General features: G+C 39.8%; 1 protein-coding gene across 11 annotated transcripts in view; it reads left to right on the top strand.

Moving 5' to 3' along the window:
- Window positions 1-22590, top strand: part of Fndc3a (fibronectin type III domain containing 3A) — a 155102-nt gene that overhangs the window by 103326 nt on the left and 29186 nt on the right. For 10 of the 11 annotated variants that reach the window (XM_076545351.1, XM_076545349.1, XM_076545348.1 and 7 more), the window contains 4 exons: window positions 4844-4920; window positions 14345-14582; window positions 18653-18922; window positions 20494-20552. In XM_076545351.1, coding sequence (XP_076401466.1) covers window positions 4844-4920; window positions 14345-14582; window positions 18653-18922; window positions 20494-20552 — 644 coding nt within the window. Of the gene's footprint in view, window positions 1-569; window positions 705-4843; window positions 4921-14344; window positions 14583-18652; window positions 18923-20493; window positions 20553-22590 lie in introns of those variants that run through there. The other variant, XM_016007481.3, reaches the window with a different exon arrangement.

The following is a 22590-nucleotide window of genomic DNA, read 5'->3' as shown; positions in this document are numbered from 1 at the left end:
AGAATACTATCCTCTAAGTATCTTTCTTTAATGCCCAGAGTAAGTCTTATTAAGTATTTTTTAAAAATCATAAAAAAGAAAGTAAACAGATAATAAAAGCAGAAGCCCTCATCAGCTTTCGAGGGGAAAAAAACAGCATGAAATATATTCCACCTTTAAGGAACTTGTCATCTATGCCTGTTGGGTGTGCAGTTCTTTGTGTATTATAGACATTCCTAAAGATAAGCATGAATGCCGATAATTATACACTCACATTTGGGATCAAGGCTTTGAAATTAATTTTACCCCTAACTTTGTAAGTGAAAGACAGCAGCAGGATGGGTGAATAAACCGGTGAATAAAAAAGGGCGTGGTTTTCCATCGAATACGTCTCCGGAATGTTTATTTTGAGGAGCGTTTACATTGGCTCTTAAGGAAGGCGGAACGCGGTGCATTCAGCTGGAGAAGCCTTTTAATCGTTTGGTTTCAGTAGCTCCCAAGCAGGACCCTTTGCACTGTTTTCTCTGCCGGTCTTTCCCGGTTCAGTGTAGGTCATGTGATAGCTGTCACGTGACTCGGTCAAAGGATCTTTTCCTCTTACCAGCGTTGAAAAAAAAAAAAAAAAAACCGAAACTGTTCTCCAATTAAAGCTGCAAACGTGTACTGCGCCGTTTCCTTGTTGGTTTTTCTTGTTTGCTGTTGCTCCTGTAGAAACAAAATGAGTGGTAAGATTTGCTGTTTTTGAGTATTCGCTTTTATTTTAAACATAGCAAGCTTTGTATTAACCTAAAGCCGTGTTGTGTGGTTTTTAATAGATGCCGAATATGTTCGCTATAAAAACACTCTAAATTGTTATGAGGTTATGAAAATAGTACACTATATGTGCTAGACTAATTTTATATTTCACAGCACGCCCTATTCTGGCCTCTTGATTTTATTCGGGTTTTCTGATCTGAAAATTGGCATCAGATAATTTGGAAGCCATTGTGCACGCCAGCAGTTAGCAGCCCGTTGCATATTTAATTTTAAATGCTTGGACAAATCTGTAGCTTTTTTTCTCTTAAGAATGGAATTACCTAAATATGAATGTAGATTAACAAGGAAACAGTTTATGCGAGGTAAAATGAATTAGATATTAAGATATTGATGGCATTTTTAAGAATTGGGGTGGGGAGTTTCTCACATTGAAGGCAAATAATAATAGAATTGTACTCTCTTTTACAGATTTTTAAAGTAAGAAATAGGCCCTTAAACAATAATGAAAGCACTCAGTGCTTTGGGGTAGGTTTTGCCCACAGCTTGTAAATTCTAAAGGAGCTGTTAGGTATAGCCACAGTTGTCGAAGCTTTCTTATGCTGAGTGTACATTTTATGTACTCCCTTATAAGCAGGTTGGACTTCCCTCGACACAGCCTGCTTTGCTGCATACAAATTTAAGACAGTTTGTGCTTAATCTTCTAGAACTTCCTGAATTACAAAGTAGTGTTGAACTTAGGAGATAATCAGGCGTTTGTGTTAATAAGTGTGCAGAGGTTTAGAGTTTTGTTACTGTGGACATAGGACAAGCAATATGGTGCTGTTAGCATTTGGATCTGAATATCAGTGGTGTGTTTACTGTTTTTGAATTGGGGGTGTGGCAGGTTTTGTGCTCAATGTTGAATATATCCCTCCAATATTTTAGATAATGTATATGGTACTGATAAATTGCCTTTAAAAAATCTAGCCACGTGGCATGTCTGCCTCCTGATTAGAAAATTTACTTAAGTAGTTAAATGATCACAACATAAAGAAGTTTTTGTGCTACTTGTTTTGCAACTAAATGATGAGCTATTTTAGCAGCTATCCAAGTAAAATGTGAACTGAGTATGGAGATAAATGCCTGTAATAGTAGCATTCTGGAGGCTGAGGCAGGAGAATGGTGAGTTTGAGGCCAGCCTGGGCTACATAGGAAGACCCTGACTCAGAAGAAACAACAAACAGCACACAATGCAGTGCCCTATGAATTGTAACTGCAGTGTTTTATATAGTTAGACTTATTTCTAGTGGAAGGAGGAGCCCCACAGCAGCTGTGTGCTGCAACTGTAAGTGTTTATCAGCTGGGAGTTACTAGTCTTAACAGCTAAACAGAAACAAAAACAAAAAGTTTTGGTGGTTCTGAGTAAAGAGCAGGCGTGCTTCTGAAGATGCCTGTCTGCTTCATTTCCACATCACCTTCATCAGTCCCTGTCTGATGTTAATGACTTGACACAAGATTAAACTTTGCAGCGGGAACAAAGGGCCTGAGGTCTAAGCTTAGTCCAGAGAGCTCAGCAAGGGATAATTTCTTTTATTAAGAGTACAAATACAATTTTCAATACATTCTTTGTTTTCCAACCAAGTCTCACATTTTATAAATAATATCTAAGTCAGTTCTTAGAATTTGGAAGGCTAGTTTACTGGCTTATTTAGTTAATGAATAAAAAGGAACATTAGTGTGTAAATGTTCCTATTTCTCCAGAAAGTAGTAAAGTGTGTTTTGAATGAAGCCTTTCTGCATAGAGATTTAAAGAGTCTCTCACAAGTGTTATTTCGTAAACTAATATATAATGTTTACTTAAATTTAAAATTGTGTTCCTGCTTTCACTCGTGTTTTTCAAAGAAATCAAAACAAAACCCTTTAGAGGTGAGACCTAATGTCTCAGACCAGTTACCAGCAGTGAGTAGCATTGCAGTATTCATGAGAAACGAAACTGCAAGTGTTTTTAATTCCATCTCTACCACTTGGGCAGGCTTAAATTCCCTCTGTCTCATTTTCTTTCTGGAAAATGGGTAATGATAAAAAGTAGTTGCTTGATTAAATGATTATAAAGAGAAAAAAATCACTCAAGACCTGGCCTATAGTGTTAGTGTTTACAATTTGTGACTAAAATACTATTTAGAGGAGGCTGGAGAGACCACTCAGGGGTTAAGGGCATTTGTTGCTTTTACAGAGGACCTGAGTTCGGTTTCCAGCATCCCTATGGTGGCTCACAACCATCCATAATTCCAGTTCCAGGGGATCCAACACCCTCTTCTGACCTTCACAGGAACCAGACATGCACATGGTGGACAAGCACACATGTGGGCAACACACACACACACACACACACACACACACACACACACACACACACTTTAAATAAGTGAATAGATTCATTTAGGAGATAACATTCAGAAGAATGTCATGTGTTTCGGAGCTATGATGTTTTTGGTGTTAGAACACTTGGCTGGCCAGGCCCTGAGCACTCCAGCTCCAGGCATTTGCTGGGCTCCTCTGGGGGACAGTGTGTTGTTGATGTTCTCTGTACAGACACACGTGGTGTACTGCACAAGTCTGCATCCTCTCTGCTTGCTTTCTAGTAACCATGCAGTCCTCACTCACCCTTCCCGCTCCTCCATCCCTTTTCTTTGCTCTCCTCCTACTGTCCCTCCTGGGCTCTGGTTAATGTTTCCTCCTTTCCTGCTTATCTCTTGTCCTCTGCTCCTCCTCCTTTCCCACCCCTTTCTCTTCATTTGCCCTCATTTGCCACGACTTAGTATTTTTCTTCTTAGTATTTTTCTTTACCTCTCTCTTTCTCTTTCTTCACTCCCCCACCCTCCACCCCATCACCCTAGGCTGCTCTGTCCTTACCCCTCCCCCTCCCAAGAAAGACTGGAATCTATCTGGATTTGCTGGAACCTGTTCTTCAGTCCTGGTGACCTGACCAGTGGAAACATTCACCTCCCCTGCTGATTTAAATTTTGCATGTAAAAGGAAAACCACCTCCCACCCCACAAGGCTTTTTTTTTAAAACCAGATCTGACGGGTTATTTTCTTAAAAGGAGTAATTTCTCTCTCTCTCTCTCTCTCTCTCTCTCTCTCTCTCTCTCTCTCTCTCTCTCTCTCTCTCTCTCTCTCCCTCTCTCTTTAAAAAAGGAAAACTATTCCTTTCATATGATTAAAAACTGGTGTGTATGGGACACTGCCATCTAAAGTTACCGGGGGGAAAAGAGCTGAAGATGAGGGATTTTCTAAAACAGTATTTAAAGCAAGGAAGATTTTTGTTCTAGAAAGAACAAAACCTTCCAAACTTATAAAAGTTGTCTGGAAAGGTAACTCCATAAAAGTAAAAGGCAGAGCACAAGTGAAGTTCCGGGTTCTTGTTTACAGTGTCTCTGTGTTGGGAGAGACTAAACTTGTCTCTGAGGAAATGCGCATGGCCATTCCTCACATGGTGGACAAGCACACATGTAAGGACTTGTTCTCAGCCCCACAGACAAGACCACACTGCACTGCTCAGAACCTTGCAAAGAGCCTTACTGTCCTTCCTCTGGCTACTCCCCCTTCTGCCTGTTTTGTTGATTTGTGTGTGTGTGTGTGTGGGGGGGTTCCTTTTGTATTTCTAATTGATTTTTTTTTTAAATACAAAGTTCAATTTGATTTTCCTACTTACCCAATCATGAAAGTCCCATGGGGTATTTGTACAGTAAATACAATGATTTGAGATTATAAACCAACTGAGCCTTTCTATTGGAGAGCCTATAAATCTTAGGTTTTAAGTGTTACCCAGGTTAGTGTAAGCACTGGGCAAGTTTGAGAAATGTAGATGTACTTGAAAGATAATCTGTACACTTTATAAAGTAAACGTTACATAAAAACTTCGTTACATATACTACCTTAGTTATATAAAAAGTTTGATAAAAATATAAAGTAAATGTTATATAAAAACTCAGTACTCTTAATTTCTTTCCGTGGTATAGTATTACAGCACTGTTGGCTTGATGTGTAGCGTAGGTGAAGCAGTCCTGTTGCTCTCCACCTTGACAAGCAGCAATGCATTATTGTATCATTTCTCTAACCCATTCAGGTCCTGCTCAGGTTCCAATGATGTCCCCAAATGGTTCCGTGCCTCCTATTTATGTGCCTCCTGGATATGCCCCACAGGTATGCTTTTTGTGTCCTATTTCTTTATATATGTGTCTAATGATAGTTATTCTCCTTGACATTGACTCTGGTGAAACTATGCTGTTGAAGTTCTCGACATTATCCAGTTGAGTATCTTCTGTAAATCCATTTAAAATATTTATTACATTTTGAAAAGAGGGCAAAAGACAGTGATAGTACTCACCACTCAGTTGCCTTTGGTCATTAAATTACAAAAGAAAATTTCGAGTTTTGTCTCCTTGTGTATACAAATTGTGTCACTAAGTTAACTTGCCTGCACAGAGCTCTCTAGATCATTGACTTTAAAGAAAGCCAGGATAGTGCTTCCAGCCTTGTTCCATGTGAAGGATTTCGGGTACTGCCAGTAATCCATCCTATGGACATGCTGTGGTGAATAGAATTTGTTTTCATGTCTCCTTGCATAGTCTAGGCTGGTCTCCTGAGAGATGGATTGCATGTGCATAACACTATACTTGCCTCTCATAGATGAGCACTTAAGTCTTCAGCCCTGAGACTGAGGAGCTCCCTGCCTGTCCACACCGTAGCCCTTCCATGCAGCTCTTGAGACTGAGGAGATCACTGCCCATTCACACCATAGCCTGACATGAATTGCCAAGCTCTGACTTAAAGAATTAAGTATAGCTATACAGGCAACTGAAATTCAGTTGTAGAACTGAAGTGTTCAGTGTTGTCTTGGTTAAGATTTTTATTCTATGAAGAGACACCATGACCACAGCAACTCTTATAAAGGACAGCATTTAATTGGGGCTGGCTTACAGTTCAGAGGTTTAGACCATTATTGTCATGGAGGGAAACATGATGACATGCAGGAAGACATGGTGCTGGAGAAGTCGTTTAGAGTTGTATACCCAGAGCCTCGGGCAGCCGGAAGAGAGAGGCACTAGGCCTGGTTTGTACATTTGAAACCTCAACTTCCAGGTCCCCCGCCAACACACACATACATTTCTTCCAACGAGGCCATGCCCACTCCAAAAGGCCACACCTCCTAATAGTGCCACTCCCTATGGCCCTGGTGGGGTGGGGGTGCATTTTCATTCACACCACCACGAGTGTCTTCCACTCTGAGTTTCTTTGTGGTTTGTGCTCATTGTGACAAATCCCTATTAGGGAATACTCATACTTCTTCTAAGAACCAAGCTTGCACTTGGTACTCTTCCAACCTTCTCTTACTTCCTCCCTGGCTATAACAGAATATTGGGAGGATGTTGTGGTGAGGTCTTGCTTACCTTATGAAACATGCCTCTGTATGAGAGCAGAAATTAGTATGGGGAGGATAGAAGTTGCCTGGAGTTGAGAGTCAGAAAAGCTGGATTCTTTGATCTCAGACCTTTGCTGGCTGATATGTTTTGGGCATATCAGCTTTCTTGACTCTCAGTGCCCTTCTTGTAATAAAGTAAAGACACATGATATCATGTATTTAAAAGTATCCTGTAGTCGTTCTAGAATAGCCTCTGTTTGCTATGACTCCTTTAGTTTCATGCACTGAGCCCTTCATTTATTAGTTTGCGTTCTACATACAGGTTTAACTAACATTCTCACGCTGCATTCTAGACCTAAAGGCTTTTTTTCCTGCCTGATCTCTGGGACCTTTGAAAATTAGACAGCATTTACAATTTACATGATTTACTCCAGATTGTGTTGATACGTCTGCTTCTTCTTCTTTTTTTTTTTTGGTTTTGTTTTTCGAGACAGGGTTTCTCTGTGTAGCTTTGCGCCTTTCCTGGAACTCACTCTGTAGCCCAGGCTGGCCTCGAACTCACAGAGATCCGCCTGGCTCTGCCTCCCGAGTGCTGGGATTAAAGGCGTGCTCCACCACCGCCCGGCGATACATCTGTTTCTTCTGCTCTGTTGCTCTCCCTCAGAAATTTGTTCACTTATACAGAAACTGTTCTCTATCATCATTCACTTCAAACATTTACTAAGTGATATTATTGCCAAAACAGTGGTTCCAGTTCTGAGGTATTCTTATAGAGGTGATTGTTTGTATTTGTTGGTGGTGGTAGTGGTTGTTTATTTGGGATTTGGTTTATTATTGAGACAAGGTTTCACTATGTAACCTAGACTGGCCTTAAATTCATGATCCCCTTGCCTCTGCCTCTGTAGTCCTGGAATGAATCACTGTGGTAGGCCTGTACTCTCACCTTATAATACTTGCTTGTTTTTTTGTTGTTGTTGTTGTTGTTTTTTGTTTGTTTGTTTGTTTGTTTGTTTTTACAATACTTGCTTATTTTTATGACAAACCCACAACCTTCTCATTTCACTCAATCGTGATTACAGAAACAGATTTTCCAAACCTTTACTGGCCTCTCCTGGATATCATATTTATCGTGGTTTGTTAATTAATTTTCTTTCTTAGGAAGATGATGAGGTTTAGCAGTTCTTATATACATCAATGTTCTCCAGAGTAGTGATACACACCAGCCACTCTTGAGAATAAAAGAGGCAAGACTCTACCTCCCTCTGAAGTTTACAAAATTGTTGTAGGGAAAAGCAAACAAAAGCATAGACAGTGGGCAGATTAGTCTATTAAAAGGAGAGCAAGGGCCAAGTGAAAAGAGCATCAAGCTGGGTGTATTTTAAAATAGCATGGTGGAGCAAGCCACACAGAGAAGGTGTTATTTAAGCTGAGTCTAAGAAAAGGTAGGCATTTGCCTTGCTTTTATCTGGTGAAAAAGGATTCTAGAAACAGAAACTGCTGTTACTGATGACATAAGATGAAGATATATCCCATGCTAGGAGCAGCGAGGGGGCTAGTAGAGCCAAATAAAAATAGTGAGGTCAAAGTTAACTAGATCTATAGGCACTCCAGTCATTATACCCTCAGTACCAAACGCGCACCATAACTACTTAGAAATCAGTCCGTCATCTAGACTGAGAAACTACGATGACTCCTTAGGGCACCTCCTTGGTCTTTTTGCTTCTTTGCTACAAAAAGCCTTCTGAGCATGGGCTTGTCCACTGAGCGAAGTAGAAATTTCTTGTTGTGGTTTGCCTTGGACCCATGTTCCTTTGATAGCTCCAGCAGAACTCCACTTTTTCATGACCTCTGGTACTTACTGTTCTGTTTTTCTTCCTCCATGATTTTACAAATGCTCTTATTTAGAGAATATTAATTCCCCCATTTTAGAAAGTTTTGACAGTCTTTCAAGCCCTAGATCATGTTATGTGTACTACTTTTTTCTACTGTTATTCCCATGAGGTCTTAGGTTCCTTGGAGATAAGAGCTGCCTTTTAATTAATTTCACATTCTTGTACTTAGATATAGTAGATGTCCTGTAAGTATTTGTCAAATAAATTGATGATTTTTAATCATAATCTTTTTGGAAGGATTGTAGAAAGCTAGTGAATTTATCACTACTATGATCTTAATTTAAAATTCAAGATTATCTCTAGGGAATTTGTCAATTTGAAGTATATGAGGTATTCCAAAAACAAAAATTCAGTCTTTTGAAATATTGTAAGTATATAGTAAGACTGTATTCCGGGGTTCTCTTCTCCCTGTTAACATACCTGCATTTTCTGTGACACGTAATTTCTAATACTAGAAAGCATTATTGAGATCTACCTTGTACTCACAGCTAAGCACTTGACAGATTGTCCAAACCCTGACACATGAGCCTGGTGCCAGCAAATCAAGAAGCCAGGAGTAGATGGAAGAATTGAGGCACATGTGTGGCTATACGAAAATGCAGCTTGTGTGGTTTGGCAGAAATGAAGTGGCACACACATTAATAACCACCGTCTTAGTTTCCTTTTAGCATGTTAGTGTTAGAGTGTTAGTTAAACTCTGAGCAACCTCAGTTGTTAGATTCCTAGTATGTTTGTCCTTAAAAAGCAGGAAGAAAGCCATGGACCAGAACAGCATTAGGAAAGATGCTTTGTGGTCAGTAAGTCAAGACCACGTACCTTTCTCCTTGATGGGTATAGCTGTTTCTGGAGCCTGCCCCTCTGTTAGGTGTAATACGCTGTTAATGCCCCTTAACAGGAAAGGGAAAGTTGTAAGAGACTGGCATACATCTTAGAGGCAGAAATATAGCCAACAAAGTTAAGATAGCAAATGGGGAATCAAGTAAAAGAATTTTAAAGTTTAACAAAGTAGATTATACACAGAAAGCCAATGGCAACAAGAACAGAAGAAACTGCAGTTCACTGCCAAATATGAACTTATTCCTTAAGAACCTTGCATTGCAAAATGGGCATCTGTCTGTTAAAGAAGCCCTCTGATGTCAATCACTGGCCTCCATGTGCATACGGTCTTCTTGAGCCAAACATTGTGGCTCATAACTAATTTAGGGCTTGAGGGGTAGAGGCAAGATGGCCATGCTCAAAGCTAGCCTGGGATATAAAGCAGACCTCCCTTAACTGCTAATGCTTTGGTTTGTTTTAGTGGTGTGGTGGTGATTGTTCAGACAAGAGGGCTCCTTTGGGAGGGACTTGTAGATTTTGTAAAGTGGGGAAAGACCCACGTTAGCTTAATTAGAAGTTTCAAGTTACTCCTTTAGCTGTGCTTGCTGTTTCAGTTTGTGTTGTGTCAGCAGCCAGCAGTGAGTCAGTCCATTCTTCCAAGCTGCTACGGCCTAGCTGATCCTGGTGCTGTCTTTGGAAAACAGCCAGATCGAAGAGCAGGGTCTGGGAAGACTAGAACTTAGAGGGTCCAGATGAGGACGAGAGAACGGGGCCTGTGCTGACTTGCTGACATGTATGTGTGCACTTGGTATGTAAAGTAAGGATTTCTCTAGAATGCTCAGACACTAGCCCTGTTATTTAAGAACTTCAAGGAGCTTGGTTGCCAAGCCTGAGGAGGAAGCAAGGATTTGAGGAAGTTACCCTAAGAGTCCAGTATGGTGGTGAGGACAGAAGGAGAAGTAAATTTTCTAGTTGAATTAAATGTTTATATTTCTAATCATATCATTTCTTTAAAAAAAAAAAAATCCAGTGCTATTTCAGGTACTAAGGGGGGAAAAAGCAAAACAGATTTACCTTAGACTTTTACTGTGGCCAGGAAGGCACATATCTAGTATAAAATACCAAATACTGAACACAACCTTTCCGTCTTCAATAGAGGAAACAGGGCTTTCCCTAATTAAGATCGTATCTGTGGTTAAGGTGCACAGTGATGATATGTATCTGTGTTTTAATTTTTATTAACAGACTAACTTAACTGCTTCTCCTTTACTCTCATGGCCAGAGCACCAGCTGATGTGAATTCAGCGTCTGAAAGCTGGCTTCTGCTTAGGCCTCCAGAGACTTGAGGCGGTTTTGAGGTCTCCAGGCCTTGCTCAGAAGTTACAGCTGCCTAAATCATTCATTGAAGTGCTGAAGTGCTCTATGTTCTTTTGGTTTTGGTCCAGGTTTTTGTTGTTTTTGTTTTTGTTTGGTTGGTTGGTTTGGTTTGGTTTTTCCCAGTGACACTTTTGGCATTTTGTTTTTTAATTGTGGCAAAATACACATAGCATATATTTATACCAACTTAACCATTCTTAGGTATATGACTCAGTGGCACTGAATACATTCACATTCCATCATCCATCCACAGAGCTCTTCATGTTGATTAAAGCTGTGAACCTATTTAGTAATAACTCCCCACTCTCCTCCTAGCTTATCCTCTACTTTAGTGAGAACATGGTATTAGGAGCCAAACTGCTTGACTTCTAATACTAGCTCTTGCACACTATCTGTGTGGCCCTGGATAATTGATTTAACATCTCTGTGCCTTGATTTTTCCATCAGAAAATAGAGATACTAGTATCTTATTTATAGTATTGTTATGAGAATTAAATAATTTGTATTGTTTCCTTGAAAAACTTAGAGATTACCATCAGTAAAACATTCATGGGAAAAATGAGCAAATCTGTGATGTGATGAATATTGAAGAGGAGACTTAGAATCAGTGGAATAGAAACTATAGGAAGGAGAGACAACTAAGATTGTGGTAACCTGGAAAGGGTCCCTGGAGAGGAAGTCAGGGAATCAAGCAAACTCTCCCAGTCCCACATATGCTCTCGTCCATGATGTCCGTTTATAACAGAGATGAACTTAGCATCTGCTGGAGCACTAGAGTCCACCCCCTTCAGCTCTTCAAAGGCGCTGTTCTAGCGTTTTCCTTCTGTGTCATATCAGTATCCTACTCTGCTGGATCATACTTAACTAGTATGTCAGCATGTTGATGTTCTCACAGCAAAAACCAAATGTCTGCATCTACAGTATTATCAGCCACAACCCTATTTCTGTATTTCCCTTTGCAAGACTTTCCAAAACTGTTCTGTTAGCTCATATCCTTGTCTTCACTTTCTCTTTTAAGCCCACTCCAGCTAGTTTTGCTTCTGATTATCCCAAGACTGTTTTCATGGGGTCACGGTTATAACCCATTAGCTAAATCAGTAAATCAGTGGCCAGTTCTTATTTTCCGTCTACCTGCCCCGTTAGCTTTTGACACACTTGAGCCTTCCCCCTTGGCACATTACACAAAACTTCCAAACTCTACACAGGAATTATGGTTTCCTCCTGATGCACAGGCTGCCCTTAGATCTTTCTGGAACTACAAACTGGTTCTTATTGGTCTACTAACTATTTCCACTTAGATGTCTTAGCAATTTACAAAACTTTCATCTCTGAATCCTAAAACTCTAAATGCTAAACTCCATAAAAACTCACTTTCTCTGTTCCTGCGCCTTGCTCATCACAGTCATTGGAACACAGTCTTATCCCATGTGGAATCCTCAGCTAATTTGCCTTTAAATCTGCAAATGAGGGTCACTTCTAGCCCCCCTCCTGCTTCTACCCTGGGCCAGGCCCCTGTAGCCCACTGTGGCCTGCCACCAGCTTTTGCCTGGTGACAGTGGTGACCTTCAGAAGTTTCTCCACTTTTCTCCTTCACGTCTCCATCTCAGTTTAGCAGCCAAGGGAATCCTATGAAAGAGAGGCTTGCATCAGGAGTCCTAGACCTGCTTCTGTAGATGTTTTCTCTGGGTGATTTTTACACAGCAATTGTCCCCTGTGTTAAAAGACAGTTGCAGCATCCCTGGCCTCTGTACCCCACTGAGACCCTAAAATGTCCCAGACACATCCAGATGTACTCTAGAGGACCGAGTGGACTCTGGATTAGATCTGCTGTACAAGATTCTCCTAAATTATCCATTTCTTTGTTTCTCTCAAAAACTTTTTTTTAATGAATGAAAGAGGTAATATATATCTGGATTTGGATGGATAGATAGGATTCCCATGTTTATAGATTAAGAGGACACAAACTGAAGAGGAAAATAATCTCAGCAGAAGTATAAGATACAGAGTCATATAAGTCATTGTCAAGAACGTCCTGACTGAAGTTAAAGGTTCAGGATTTGGTGAAGAAGAAAGGTGTGATTAGGAAGGCTGAAGGCTATGGAGATGGCTCACTGGTTAAAAGCGCTGGCCACAGAAGCAAGAGAATTGAACAACACCATGTAAATGCCTGCGGATGCAGAAGCAAGGGAAGCTGGGTAATAAGACGAGGTGGTCAGCAAGCTTTACATTTGACCAAGAGATCATGCCTCAAAATAATAAAGTGGGAGAACAAAGATCCCTGGCATTAACCTCAGGCCTCCATAGGGACACACACATGCACCCCCACCTGTGCACACATGAGAACATGCATACATACAGACCGCACAAACACGTGAAGGGAGGTAGAGGTGATCGGAACAATACTGAGAGCTAGTTGTCTTCTAGAAATTACAAATCCGAGAACAATGAAGGTTAAAGTGCTTTGTGGCAGATACTGGGGTTCAGTTACTCAGAATCTCTTTCAAGCTCTCTCTAATGTGCCACCTTCTAGATTTGAGGCTGAAAAAGCTGTTCACCATTCCAGACTTCCTTCAAGTCAGGTTCCAGATACAGCTTAGTTTCCATTTGTGCCGTACATGATGTGCATTTGCCAGAAATTTCAATTCAGAACTGAGTTAAATAGAAAAAAGGCAGATTTGAGGCATTCATTTCACTGGAAGCAGGATATTGGTGTAGCCTCAGCAGCTCAAAGAAATAACACATATTAAGCAGTGGCCGCATGCCTTTAATCCCAGCACTCAGGAGGCAGAGGATCTCTATGAGTTCGAGGCCAGCCTGGTCTACAGAGCAAGATCCAGGATAGCCAGGGATACACAGAGAAACACAGTCTTTAAAAAACAAAACAACACAAAAACAACAACAACAAAAAACCTCTGGGGGATAGAGAGATAGCTCAGTGATTAAGAACACTCACTGGCTGTTCTTCCAGAGGTCTTGAGTTCAATTCCCAACAACTACATGGTGGCTCACAGCTGTCTCTAGTGGGAGCTGATGCCCTCTTATGGCATAAAGGCATACATGCAGATAGAGCACTCATGTACATTAGATAGGTGGGTAGGTAGGTAGGTATAAATAAATAACATGCATTGTGCTAAATATATTACATACAAACAATGAATTCATTTGGGATTCTAGTCTAGTATTCTAGATGAATCATATCACACTTCGACTCGATAAATCTTTAACCCCATTAAGGCTCTGAAAAATAGGTTGATAAGTACCCAAAGAAATGCTATACCTACCAAACAAATACTTAGGTATAAAACTTGATATCCTTAAATATAAGCAGATTTATCTTTAAATTAGCACTTTGGTATAGTAATTTTTCTGTTTTCCTGAAATGCTGGGTATTTGGGAGGCGGGGGTGGGGTGGGGTGGGCGTGGGGTGTTCCTGATTTTGAGATTAAAAATCCTATACCTTTTAGGCATTCCTGTGTGTCTTTAAAGGTCCTGTGAGATCCAGGGAATTTATTATTTTCTTGAAAGCTGATTCTCAGAGTTGTAATCCTTTTGGAATGTGGCAGTGTGTGGTGGGGAGCATTTTGCTGGTTAATTGTTGGTTCTTCAGACTGGATATCAATGTGTAGACTGGGCTGATCTGGAACTCTGTGATCCTTTTTGCCTCAGCTTCTGGGTACTTGGATTTCAAATATGTAGCACCACATACTGCTGTGTTCCAGAGAGAGGAAAGGATAATTTCTAAGTCCCAGTGTCACAGATGCTTTTCTTACCGGTGCACTTTGGTCTTCCTGCAACTTGTTTTTGATCCACCCTCAGCCATGATATAGAAAAGGAAATTCATGACCCCATTATGCCTAACCGTTAATGCATGTAATACATGTCCATTCATCATGTAGCCGCTCCCGTCAGTATTTAAGATCTACATTGGATAACATTCATATTATACAGACGGACTACTTTGTTGTTCAATGCTGATTTGGTACCTAATGTGTTGAGTAAATTTTTTTCATGGTACTCTGGGGCTTTTGAATCCTAATTGTATACAAGTTCTTACTCTATACCTTTGAAGAGTTGTTTACTTCCTTCAGAAGACACTTGTAACCCGATGTTCATTTTGTAGGTTATTGAGGACAATGGTGTTCGAAGAGTCGTCGTGGTTCCACAGTCACCAGAGTTTCATCCTGGTGGCCACACAGTTATCCACCGTTCCCCACATCCTCCTCTGCCTGGTTTCATTCCTGTCCCAACCATGATGCCCCCTCCACCACGCCATATGTACTCACCAGTGACTGGAGCTGGCGACATGGCAACACAGTATATGCCACAGTATCAGTCTTCACAAGTATATGCCGATGTAGGTAAGAGATCTCCAAACACCCCTGCCTTGTTGACTTGGATATAAAAGATGCTCTCTGCATGTCATATAAAGGAAATAACACATGATAATGAGAGCACTGTGGTTTTCTGTTACCCAAGTACTATTAAGCAACTTGGTCTTCATGATGCAACAGGTTTCTAGGAAAAAAGTAGACAAAAAAATCAGAGAAGTGGTATCTTCCATCAGACAGTGTCTAATAGGGTCCTGGTAGACAACAGGTCTCCTCTGAGGAAATTTTTAGCAAGAAATAACTGCTTTTTTCAAAAAAAACCTTAAAGGCTGTGATGAACCTTAAGTTGCTAGGTTCTGTGAGGGATTGAGATGCCCTATGTGAGCTAGAACCTCTGCCTTCAGTTAATAAATTGCTGAAGACTAACACACACACGCAAGCACGCACGCACGCACACGCAACTCAGTAATAATCTTATTCTTTGCCATAGCTTTAAACAACACCTATATACTTGTAGCTCAGATTTTCTATCCTCTATGAGAATCTTCTTTTAGCCCCAGACTCGTATCTCTTTCTGGCTTTCTGATACTCCTTCCTGTTCTGTTGCCAGAATATATCTAACATCAGCCCTAATTTAAATAAAGACTGAAGCACAGTCTCTAAATAATGTGCATAGTTATAATTCGCAGTGTTGTAAAGGGAAGTAAAGGACATAAATGCCCAAACCAGCTAAGGGGTGGTGGAGGACAGGAATTGTATCCCATCTGAGGTTCTTTGTTAGGGAACGTGACACTAGGTCTGAGGAGCTGAGAGTGCTGGTGTCTAGCTAGTAGAGGCTTCCTTTCTAAATTCACATGTTGTATGGCTTCCCCGAGTGGGACCTAGTGGAACACTTCATTGTTAGCCATACCATTACTGAACTTGAACTTCACTGTATGCTGTTCTTATGAATGCATTAGCTCATGTCATCCTCAGAAATATTCCCAAACTACAGGAGAAGGAGCTGAGCTGCAGAACAATTGGTCTCTACAAGGTCACATTGTTAGCTACTGGGGTTTTCATCCTCCCAGATCTACTCTGTTATGACATACTCTTTATTTTCCCCATGGTACTCCTGTTATTTTATCTTGAATAATAGATAAAATAAAAAAACATCTGAGTAACCAAATTACATTTTAAAATTGGGGACTATTGGTTCCTAGGTTTCAGTGGATTTTTCTGTTTACTGTGTTGTAACAATGAGTGGAATTTTCTTTTTCTTATATTTTCTCTACAGATTATCTTTTATCTGAAATGTTTTCAAATTTAGATATTTTACATGCACATGTACTCTCACACACAGGTATCTTAGGAATGGGATCTAAGGGGTTGCAACACAAACTTCATTTATACATATATACCCTAATGATAATTTTCATATTATATGTAGTGATTTTGCAGAACCCATCACCATTCAGGTGTGGAGTTTCCTATTTGTGTCATATCAGCACTCAAAATTCCAGACTTTGGAGCATTTCAGATTTCAGCTTATTAGATTAGGGATAAATAACTCTAAGCCATTTCTGCCATCCCCAAAGAAACCTTCACCTAGCAGTCAGTAGTCTGTCCTGATTTCTTCTTGTGCCCCCAACCCTTAATCTACTTTCTGTCTCTGTGTTGCTGCCTGTTCCAGACTTTGCATGGACACATGTATAGCAGTGTATTTACAGCATTTCAAATGTTCATGTGAGATGTGATTTTTTCTGCCTGAGTTTTTAACTTAAGGTTCATCTTTGTTGTGACATCCACTTTGGGTTGAATTTGAGACTTGAATGCATACTACACTTTGTTCATGCATTCATTAGTTGGTGACATTTGACACTTTTTTTCCAAGCAAATATACATATTTATTTGTGAAATTAAGCAAAAAAACCCCACATGCATTATATGTATATACATATATATTAATACATGTATACATTGTATATTGTAAATACATACACATATTAATATGTTTCACATACATCTTTTGATGACATCTTATTATATTAATTATAAGTAGTATCACTCATTTAAGGATTCAGGAAGACATATGCTCCTGAAAAAATTTAAGATGTTTATTTATTTTGTAACTTATATTGAATCTTTGTGGATTTCACATCATGCATCCTGATCTACTTATTTCCCTGTCCCTTCTTGTCTGTCCTCTGCACTTGCAAGCTCCCCCCAAAATCAAAACCAAATTTAAAAGAAAAATCCAAACCCAAACCCAAGCCAAACATAAACAAAGAAAGAAGAATCTTGTTGTGGAGTCAGTAGTGTGGCCTGTTGAGTCATAGTTTACCCTTTAGTCCATTCATCTTTATTTGCAAGTATTCATTGCCAAGAGTCATTGGTCTAGCTCAAGTCCTCTGGTTTCTGCTACACTATTGATAATGGGCTCTCCTCTTACAGTCCTGTGTCATGGAGTTCCTGCTGTTCTGGATCTGTAGGTTTGTCCCCTTCACATGCTCCAACAGTTCATAGATTCCGTGCATATTGTGGTGGGCCAATTCATAGCCCTGGTTCTGGGTCTGGTGGGTGCAGGTGAGCCTACCCTGAGTCCTGAGAGCAGGAGAGCTGACACCCCTCCCCCACCCCGTGATGTGAGTGTCAGTGTCCCAGATCTGAGGACCTGAGAGCAGGAGAACTGGCCCTGCTCTTTCTGCAGGCTGCATGGAGGTAGTGACGATGAGGGAAAACTGGCAGGCTGACCAACCCAGCTACCACTCAGACAGCTTTCACTGTTTGTCTATGAGTGATGCTATTGAGAACACTGTATACAAGTGTCTACACTTTTCACACTTGGCACATTTCACACTTTTGAGTACAAGGGCTGGGGCATGTGTGAATAGGGCCAGGGTTCGTGTGAATAGTGACTGCCAGGCTGTTCATGGATCTCATCGTTTACTATCCCTACCAGCAGTGTATGCGGGTTCCAGTTTTTCCACATCTGCTGTCCTTCATAACCGTCTTGTTGCCTGTTTTATCCCATTTTTGTTTTGATTCATTTTCCTTTTTTTTGATGCTTATTGGCCATTTGCATAGTCATTCTTTAATAGAGTTGTCATTTTCTTATGTTGTATGTTTTGTATAGTCTGGATACAAGTCCTTCATCAGATCCATGGTTTGCAGGTATTTCCTCCCATACTGCCTTTCCACTTTCCTGGTGGTATCCCTTGGTAGAGAAAAGGTTCTAATTTCGAGCAAGTCCTGTTTGTTTTGCTTTGTTTGTGCTTTTCATGTCTTATCTAAGAAGTACTACCAAATCCAAGATCATGCAGATATACCCCTTTGTTTCTTCTGAGAGTTTTGTAGTTTCAGCTACACCTTGGGGTATTTGATTCATATGTAGTGTAATGTAAAGACCTAAATTTACTCTTTTATGTGTAGATATCCAAACTCCTGTTTTTAATATCTAATTTTACTCGGTATATCCTTATAATACTCATTTCAAGAATACTATGCTAATTTTCATAAAGTACTGCTAAATTAAAATTGTTTTCTTTACAGTGGGACTTGTTAGGCTTTTCTCTTAAATATTTTCTTCAGTATTTTATATTTAAATGTAAATTTTATATTTCAAAAAAAAATGAAAAAATAAATTTTATAGTCCACTTAGTTCCTGTCTGCTAACTACTACAGCAGTTTTAGTGGTGGTTTTCTTTTTTAGAAGGAAATCTTAAGGAAATTTAGATTGGTGATGTCTTTTTTTGCCTGTTTTATATGACTGAGATGAAAGGACGATTGGGAAGTAATAGCTTACAGACAGTGAAAGGAGAGCTGTGAATAAGTTGGCCTGATCTCATTCCTCACCGACACAGCAGACCACCACTGTTTGTCCGCAGAGTGATAGTTGGGAAAGTGGTAAAGAAATGTCTGTGTTCATGTTCATGGAGTTGTAACCAAGTCATGGAGCTTGACTCTAGTAGTGGAGACATAGAAATAGCTTTGTTTTGCAAAATCACTACTCATACCTTCTAATAAGTTGTATATGATATGATCGGCTTACTGCCTGTTACTGTGCCAAGGATTCATTTAGAAAAAGTGACATTTTTAACACTGTGTTTTACTTCTTCTAGATGCCCACTCTACACATGGCAGGTCCAACTTTAGAGATGAAAGATCTAGTAAAACATATGAGCGTTTGCAGAAAAAATTAAAGGATCGTCAAGGAACCCAGAAAGATAAAATGAGCAGCCCGCCCCCATCACCCCAGAAATGCCCTTCTCCCATAAGCGAACACAATGGACTCATAAAAGGACAGAATGCCAGTGGTATGAACACCGGATCGGCAAGAAACAAATCTGGGCGAGGGAGAGGTTGTACACAAGTTGATTCAGAAGTAGAAGGTACCTTGATGTGTCTCTGATATTTTTCATCATTTTAACTGCTAAAATTATACCTCACCTTTCAGCTGTCTCATCCTGGATCACATAAGTTCATAGACTAGCACTTCTCTAACTGTGAGAAATGTTTTAGACTCTAAATGATTGCTAGACAGCTGCTTTCACATTTGGGAAATCTCAGATAATTTCACATTATCATAAATGTTACTAGTTGAAAAGTTTCATTTCATAGGAAAACTAATTAACCAAGATTCCATTTCTTCTGTTTCTGGTCCTTTGATAAGGCTGTCTTGCCTTTTACCAAAGCTTTATTTTCTCAGCCTCTTTATTTATAAATACATGATAACTAGTATGTCATTAACCAATCCTCTCTGCATGTTCCATAGTTAGAATAGAGTAATCTCCTTCTCTTTGCTTCAAAAGGTTTATTCTTTCTTTGGGCCCCTCCCCTAATGTGTGGCTGTCAGCATATGAACTCTGAACACTACCTTTTAATGTGTATTAGACTCAACTCTCTATAAGGTAAATATACGCTAGGTTAACAATAGCCTGTCTTCCATGTGTTTAAAAGAGTGTGAGGTTCTTGCCCGGGTACTTGGACTATAATGCTAAGCCTCTTATTGATGCCTGTCTTAATTTCCATAGATTTCCTTGATACTGTTACCTGTTTTAACTTCTAAAGGTAGACCATACTGTATTTTAAGTTTCCTCAAATATGCCAGTGAGGCGGACTAACATGCCTTTTCACAAACACTAACACCATAATTCTCTCAATCCTTGAAGGTACTTGTCTAAAGTGATACTCCTATCTAACTGTGTTGAGTTATGATGTAGCTGATTAATGTGACGGCAACTAGAATGCTTCCAGCTGTGGGAGCAATATCAAAATTATTGTGTTCACCTTCATCTTCCATAACATTTTCATTCCTCACATTTTAAACAATGCTTTAATGGCTTCATGGCTTGTGTGTTAACATTTACTAAACTGTTCTCCAGTGTTTGAGACTGTCTGAATATTCCTTTTTGCACTGATGTCTCAAAAGAGCGGCTAAAGTTTTGTTTATGCCAGTGGTTGCTATGAGTTATAGCAAATTACTTCTATCTAGGAAACCATGGTTAAAATACTTAATTCATTAATTAAAGCCAGATGTAGTGGTGCATGCCTGTAATCCCAGCCCTTGGGAGACTGAGGCAGGAGACTTGTAAGTTTCAGGCCATTTTATACTATACACTGAGACCAAAAACAATGAAAACAGTGGTGTGAGAATGGCAAACAGGAACTTTGCAGAGGATAGGGGATGTTTTTCCATCATGAATGAAAGCACACTTTGTTTAAGAAAAGCCACTGTTCAGGTGGCTGTGTGTGTGTGTGTGTGCACACTTACATGCATACAGCACATGTGCACATACGTGGTATTGTAAGTGGTAGGGACAATTAAAATAGAAATGGAAGCAGATGAATGGTGAAGGACTACAGATTCCTGTGTGTGAATAAGGATAAAAAGTAGAAAACAACTAGAGGAGAGAAAGAGAATTTTGCATTTAAAGTTTTTTTTTTTAATTTTTTTTTAAAGAAAAAGATGAAGAAACTAAAGCATTTGAAGCATTTCTTTCCAACATTGTCAAACCAGTGGTAAGTATCTCACGTATTTTTCTTGCTATTCAGTATATTCATGTAGAATTTTGGCATTTTCATCCAGACTTTTATTTTAACTTCATAGAAATGTGAGGACAATAGTGAGTCATCATGGTGTGAGTGGCCTAGAAGAGAGACCCTTCCTCAGTGAAGCACATGAGTGTGTCCCACGTCCTCAGAACACTGAGTACAACCAGAGAAGTTAGGAAAGTTGGTATGAGAACAGAAAAGGCTTACATCCAAAGTTCTGTATGCATCCCAATGGCTCGTATAAGAGCTGTGACCTGCTGGGAGGAACATTTCCCTTGGCTATGACAAAAGATTAAGTATTCATACTAAGTGCAAAAGTTTAAACCCATTAAGCATAGCAAGTTCTCCACTGATAATGAAAAGAATCAAAGCAGTGTAGTGCGGGTCATATTTCCCATTTAAAAAGTGCACAAACAAAAATGTCCACTGCAGCATTAATAGTCACAGAAAGTGGAATGAGAAATGCATAAATTATGATATTTATACTCAACAAAATATGAAGGAAGAAATAGACAAAGATACTTTTGACAAATGTTGGACGTACTAGGAACCAAATTATTTGAACATCATAATTATAAATAAATCAATAAAATAGTCTTAGAAAAAACTTTCTACAAAGTACTGAAAACATCAAAATATCACAATACTTGTTCTGATTAATGCTTTTCTTCCTCTGCTCTTTAAGTGCTATGGCACTGCTCAATTTTTTTCTCATTCTAACTTGTTCTCTTAAGAATGGAGCCTATAGATGGAATAAATGTAAAAGTAACATTTTATTTCATAATAACAATCGCTAACATTGGCTGGTGTCAGTCTCTGTTCGGAGTACTTCAGATGCACATGTGTTAGTTAATTCTTACAAAAGCTCATGATGTACTGTTTCCCCCATTTTACAGATAGGAACTGAAATAAGTAGTGGTGAGAGCCAAGATTGGAGTCTGGGCAGTCTCCAGCTCTCTGTCCTGGTGCTTCTCACTGGGTTCACTTGAAAAAGAAGTTAGGACTCATGGCCTGGCCATCAGTTTGTGACAGTGTTCTTCGTCAGCCTGAGGTGCCTTCTGCGGGTGATCTCTCCCATGTCTCTGGAATGGTTTCTTCGAGTTTTTGGTTGTGCAACAGCTTATGTGTGAAGTGATGTAAAAAGACATCACATTTAAGAAGACTTACAGTAGGGCCCTGTCCATCTCAAGTCCTCTTGAGTGGTTTTGCCATGGTTATAAAAGGTAGCTGAACAAAGAAAGCACTATTTTTGCTGTGGCACAGGTTAGAATAGAAACGTAAGTGAGTTTATGGGCAGCATCAAATACCTCAGCCTTAAAAATAAAAGCAGCTTACAAGTTGCATGTTTAGTTCTAGAGAGTCTGTGTCGTGAGTCGAGGAGGAGAGCTGTGGGTGCCGCAGAGTGTTCTGTCTACTTCTAACTGCTGTCACTGTGCCAGGCCTGTTAGGAAAGGGTGGAGCTGGGCACTAAACCGGGGGCTTTCAGCAGCATTGGCATTGTTGAGTTGCCTTCCTTCTGCCAGTTCAAAAGCTCAGTCCATTCCCCTGGAGAATATACTAACCCAGGGAGCTGTAACACAGCTGCTTCAGCCTCCTGAGACACTGGATCGCTGCAGCACAGTGCTTGTGTGTAAATCCTGTGCGCTGAGGATGCGGAAAACGTGGCGTGTACAGGAGAGTGCTCCATACCAAACAGGTGCCCACGGTTACCGTGTCAAACCTGCCCCTCTTGCTGTTGTAAACTCTACGTAAAACAAAACAGAAAAGGAGAAGCAAAGGAAGTTAGTGGTCCTGGTAAGATTTGTGTTAAGGTGATGGAACAGCTGATGGAGGTTTTCTTAGATTAGCGTTAAAAGTGGGCACAGAAAGTGAAATTTTAAATCATCTTAAAATTGTTTACCTGGCATTATCAAAAGAGGTAATTTAGTAAAATAGTGAGCCTTGATTAATAACATTAAAAAAAGGTAACTGCATGTTTTATTTTAGTTTATATTTAATGTTTGAG

This window comes from Peromyscus maniculatus, chromosome 9, assembly GCF_049852395.1.
Source record: "Peromyscus maniculatus bairdii isolate BWxNUB_F1_BW_parent chromosome 9, HU_Pman_BW_mat_3.1, whole genome shotgun sequence".
In the NCBI taxonomy this organism is placed as follows: domain Eukaryota; kingdom Metazoa; phylum Chordata; class Mammalia; order Rodentia; family Cricetidae; genus Peromyscus; species Peromyscus maniculatus.
Note: the sequence above shows the minus strand (reverse complement) of the source record. Positions and strands in the feature narration are given on the sequence as shown.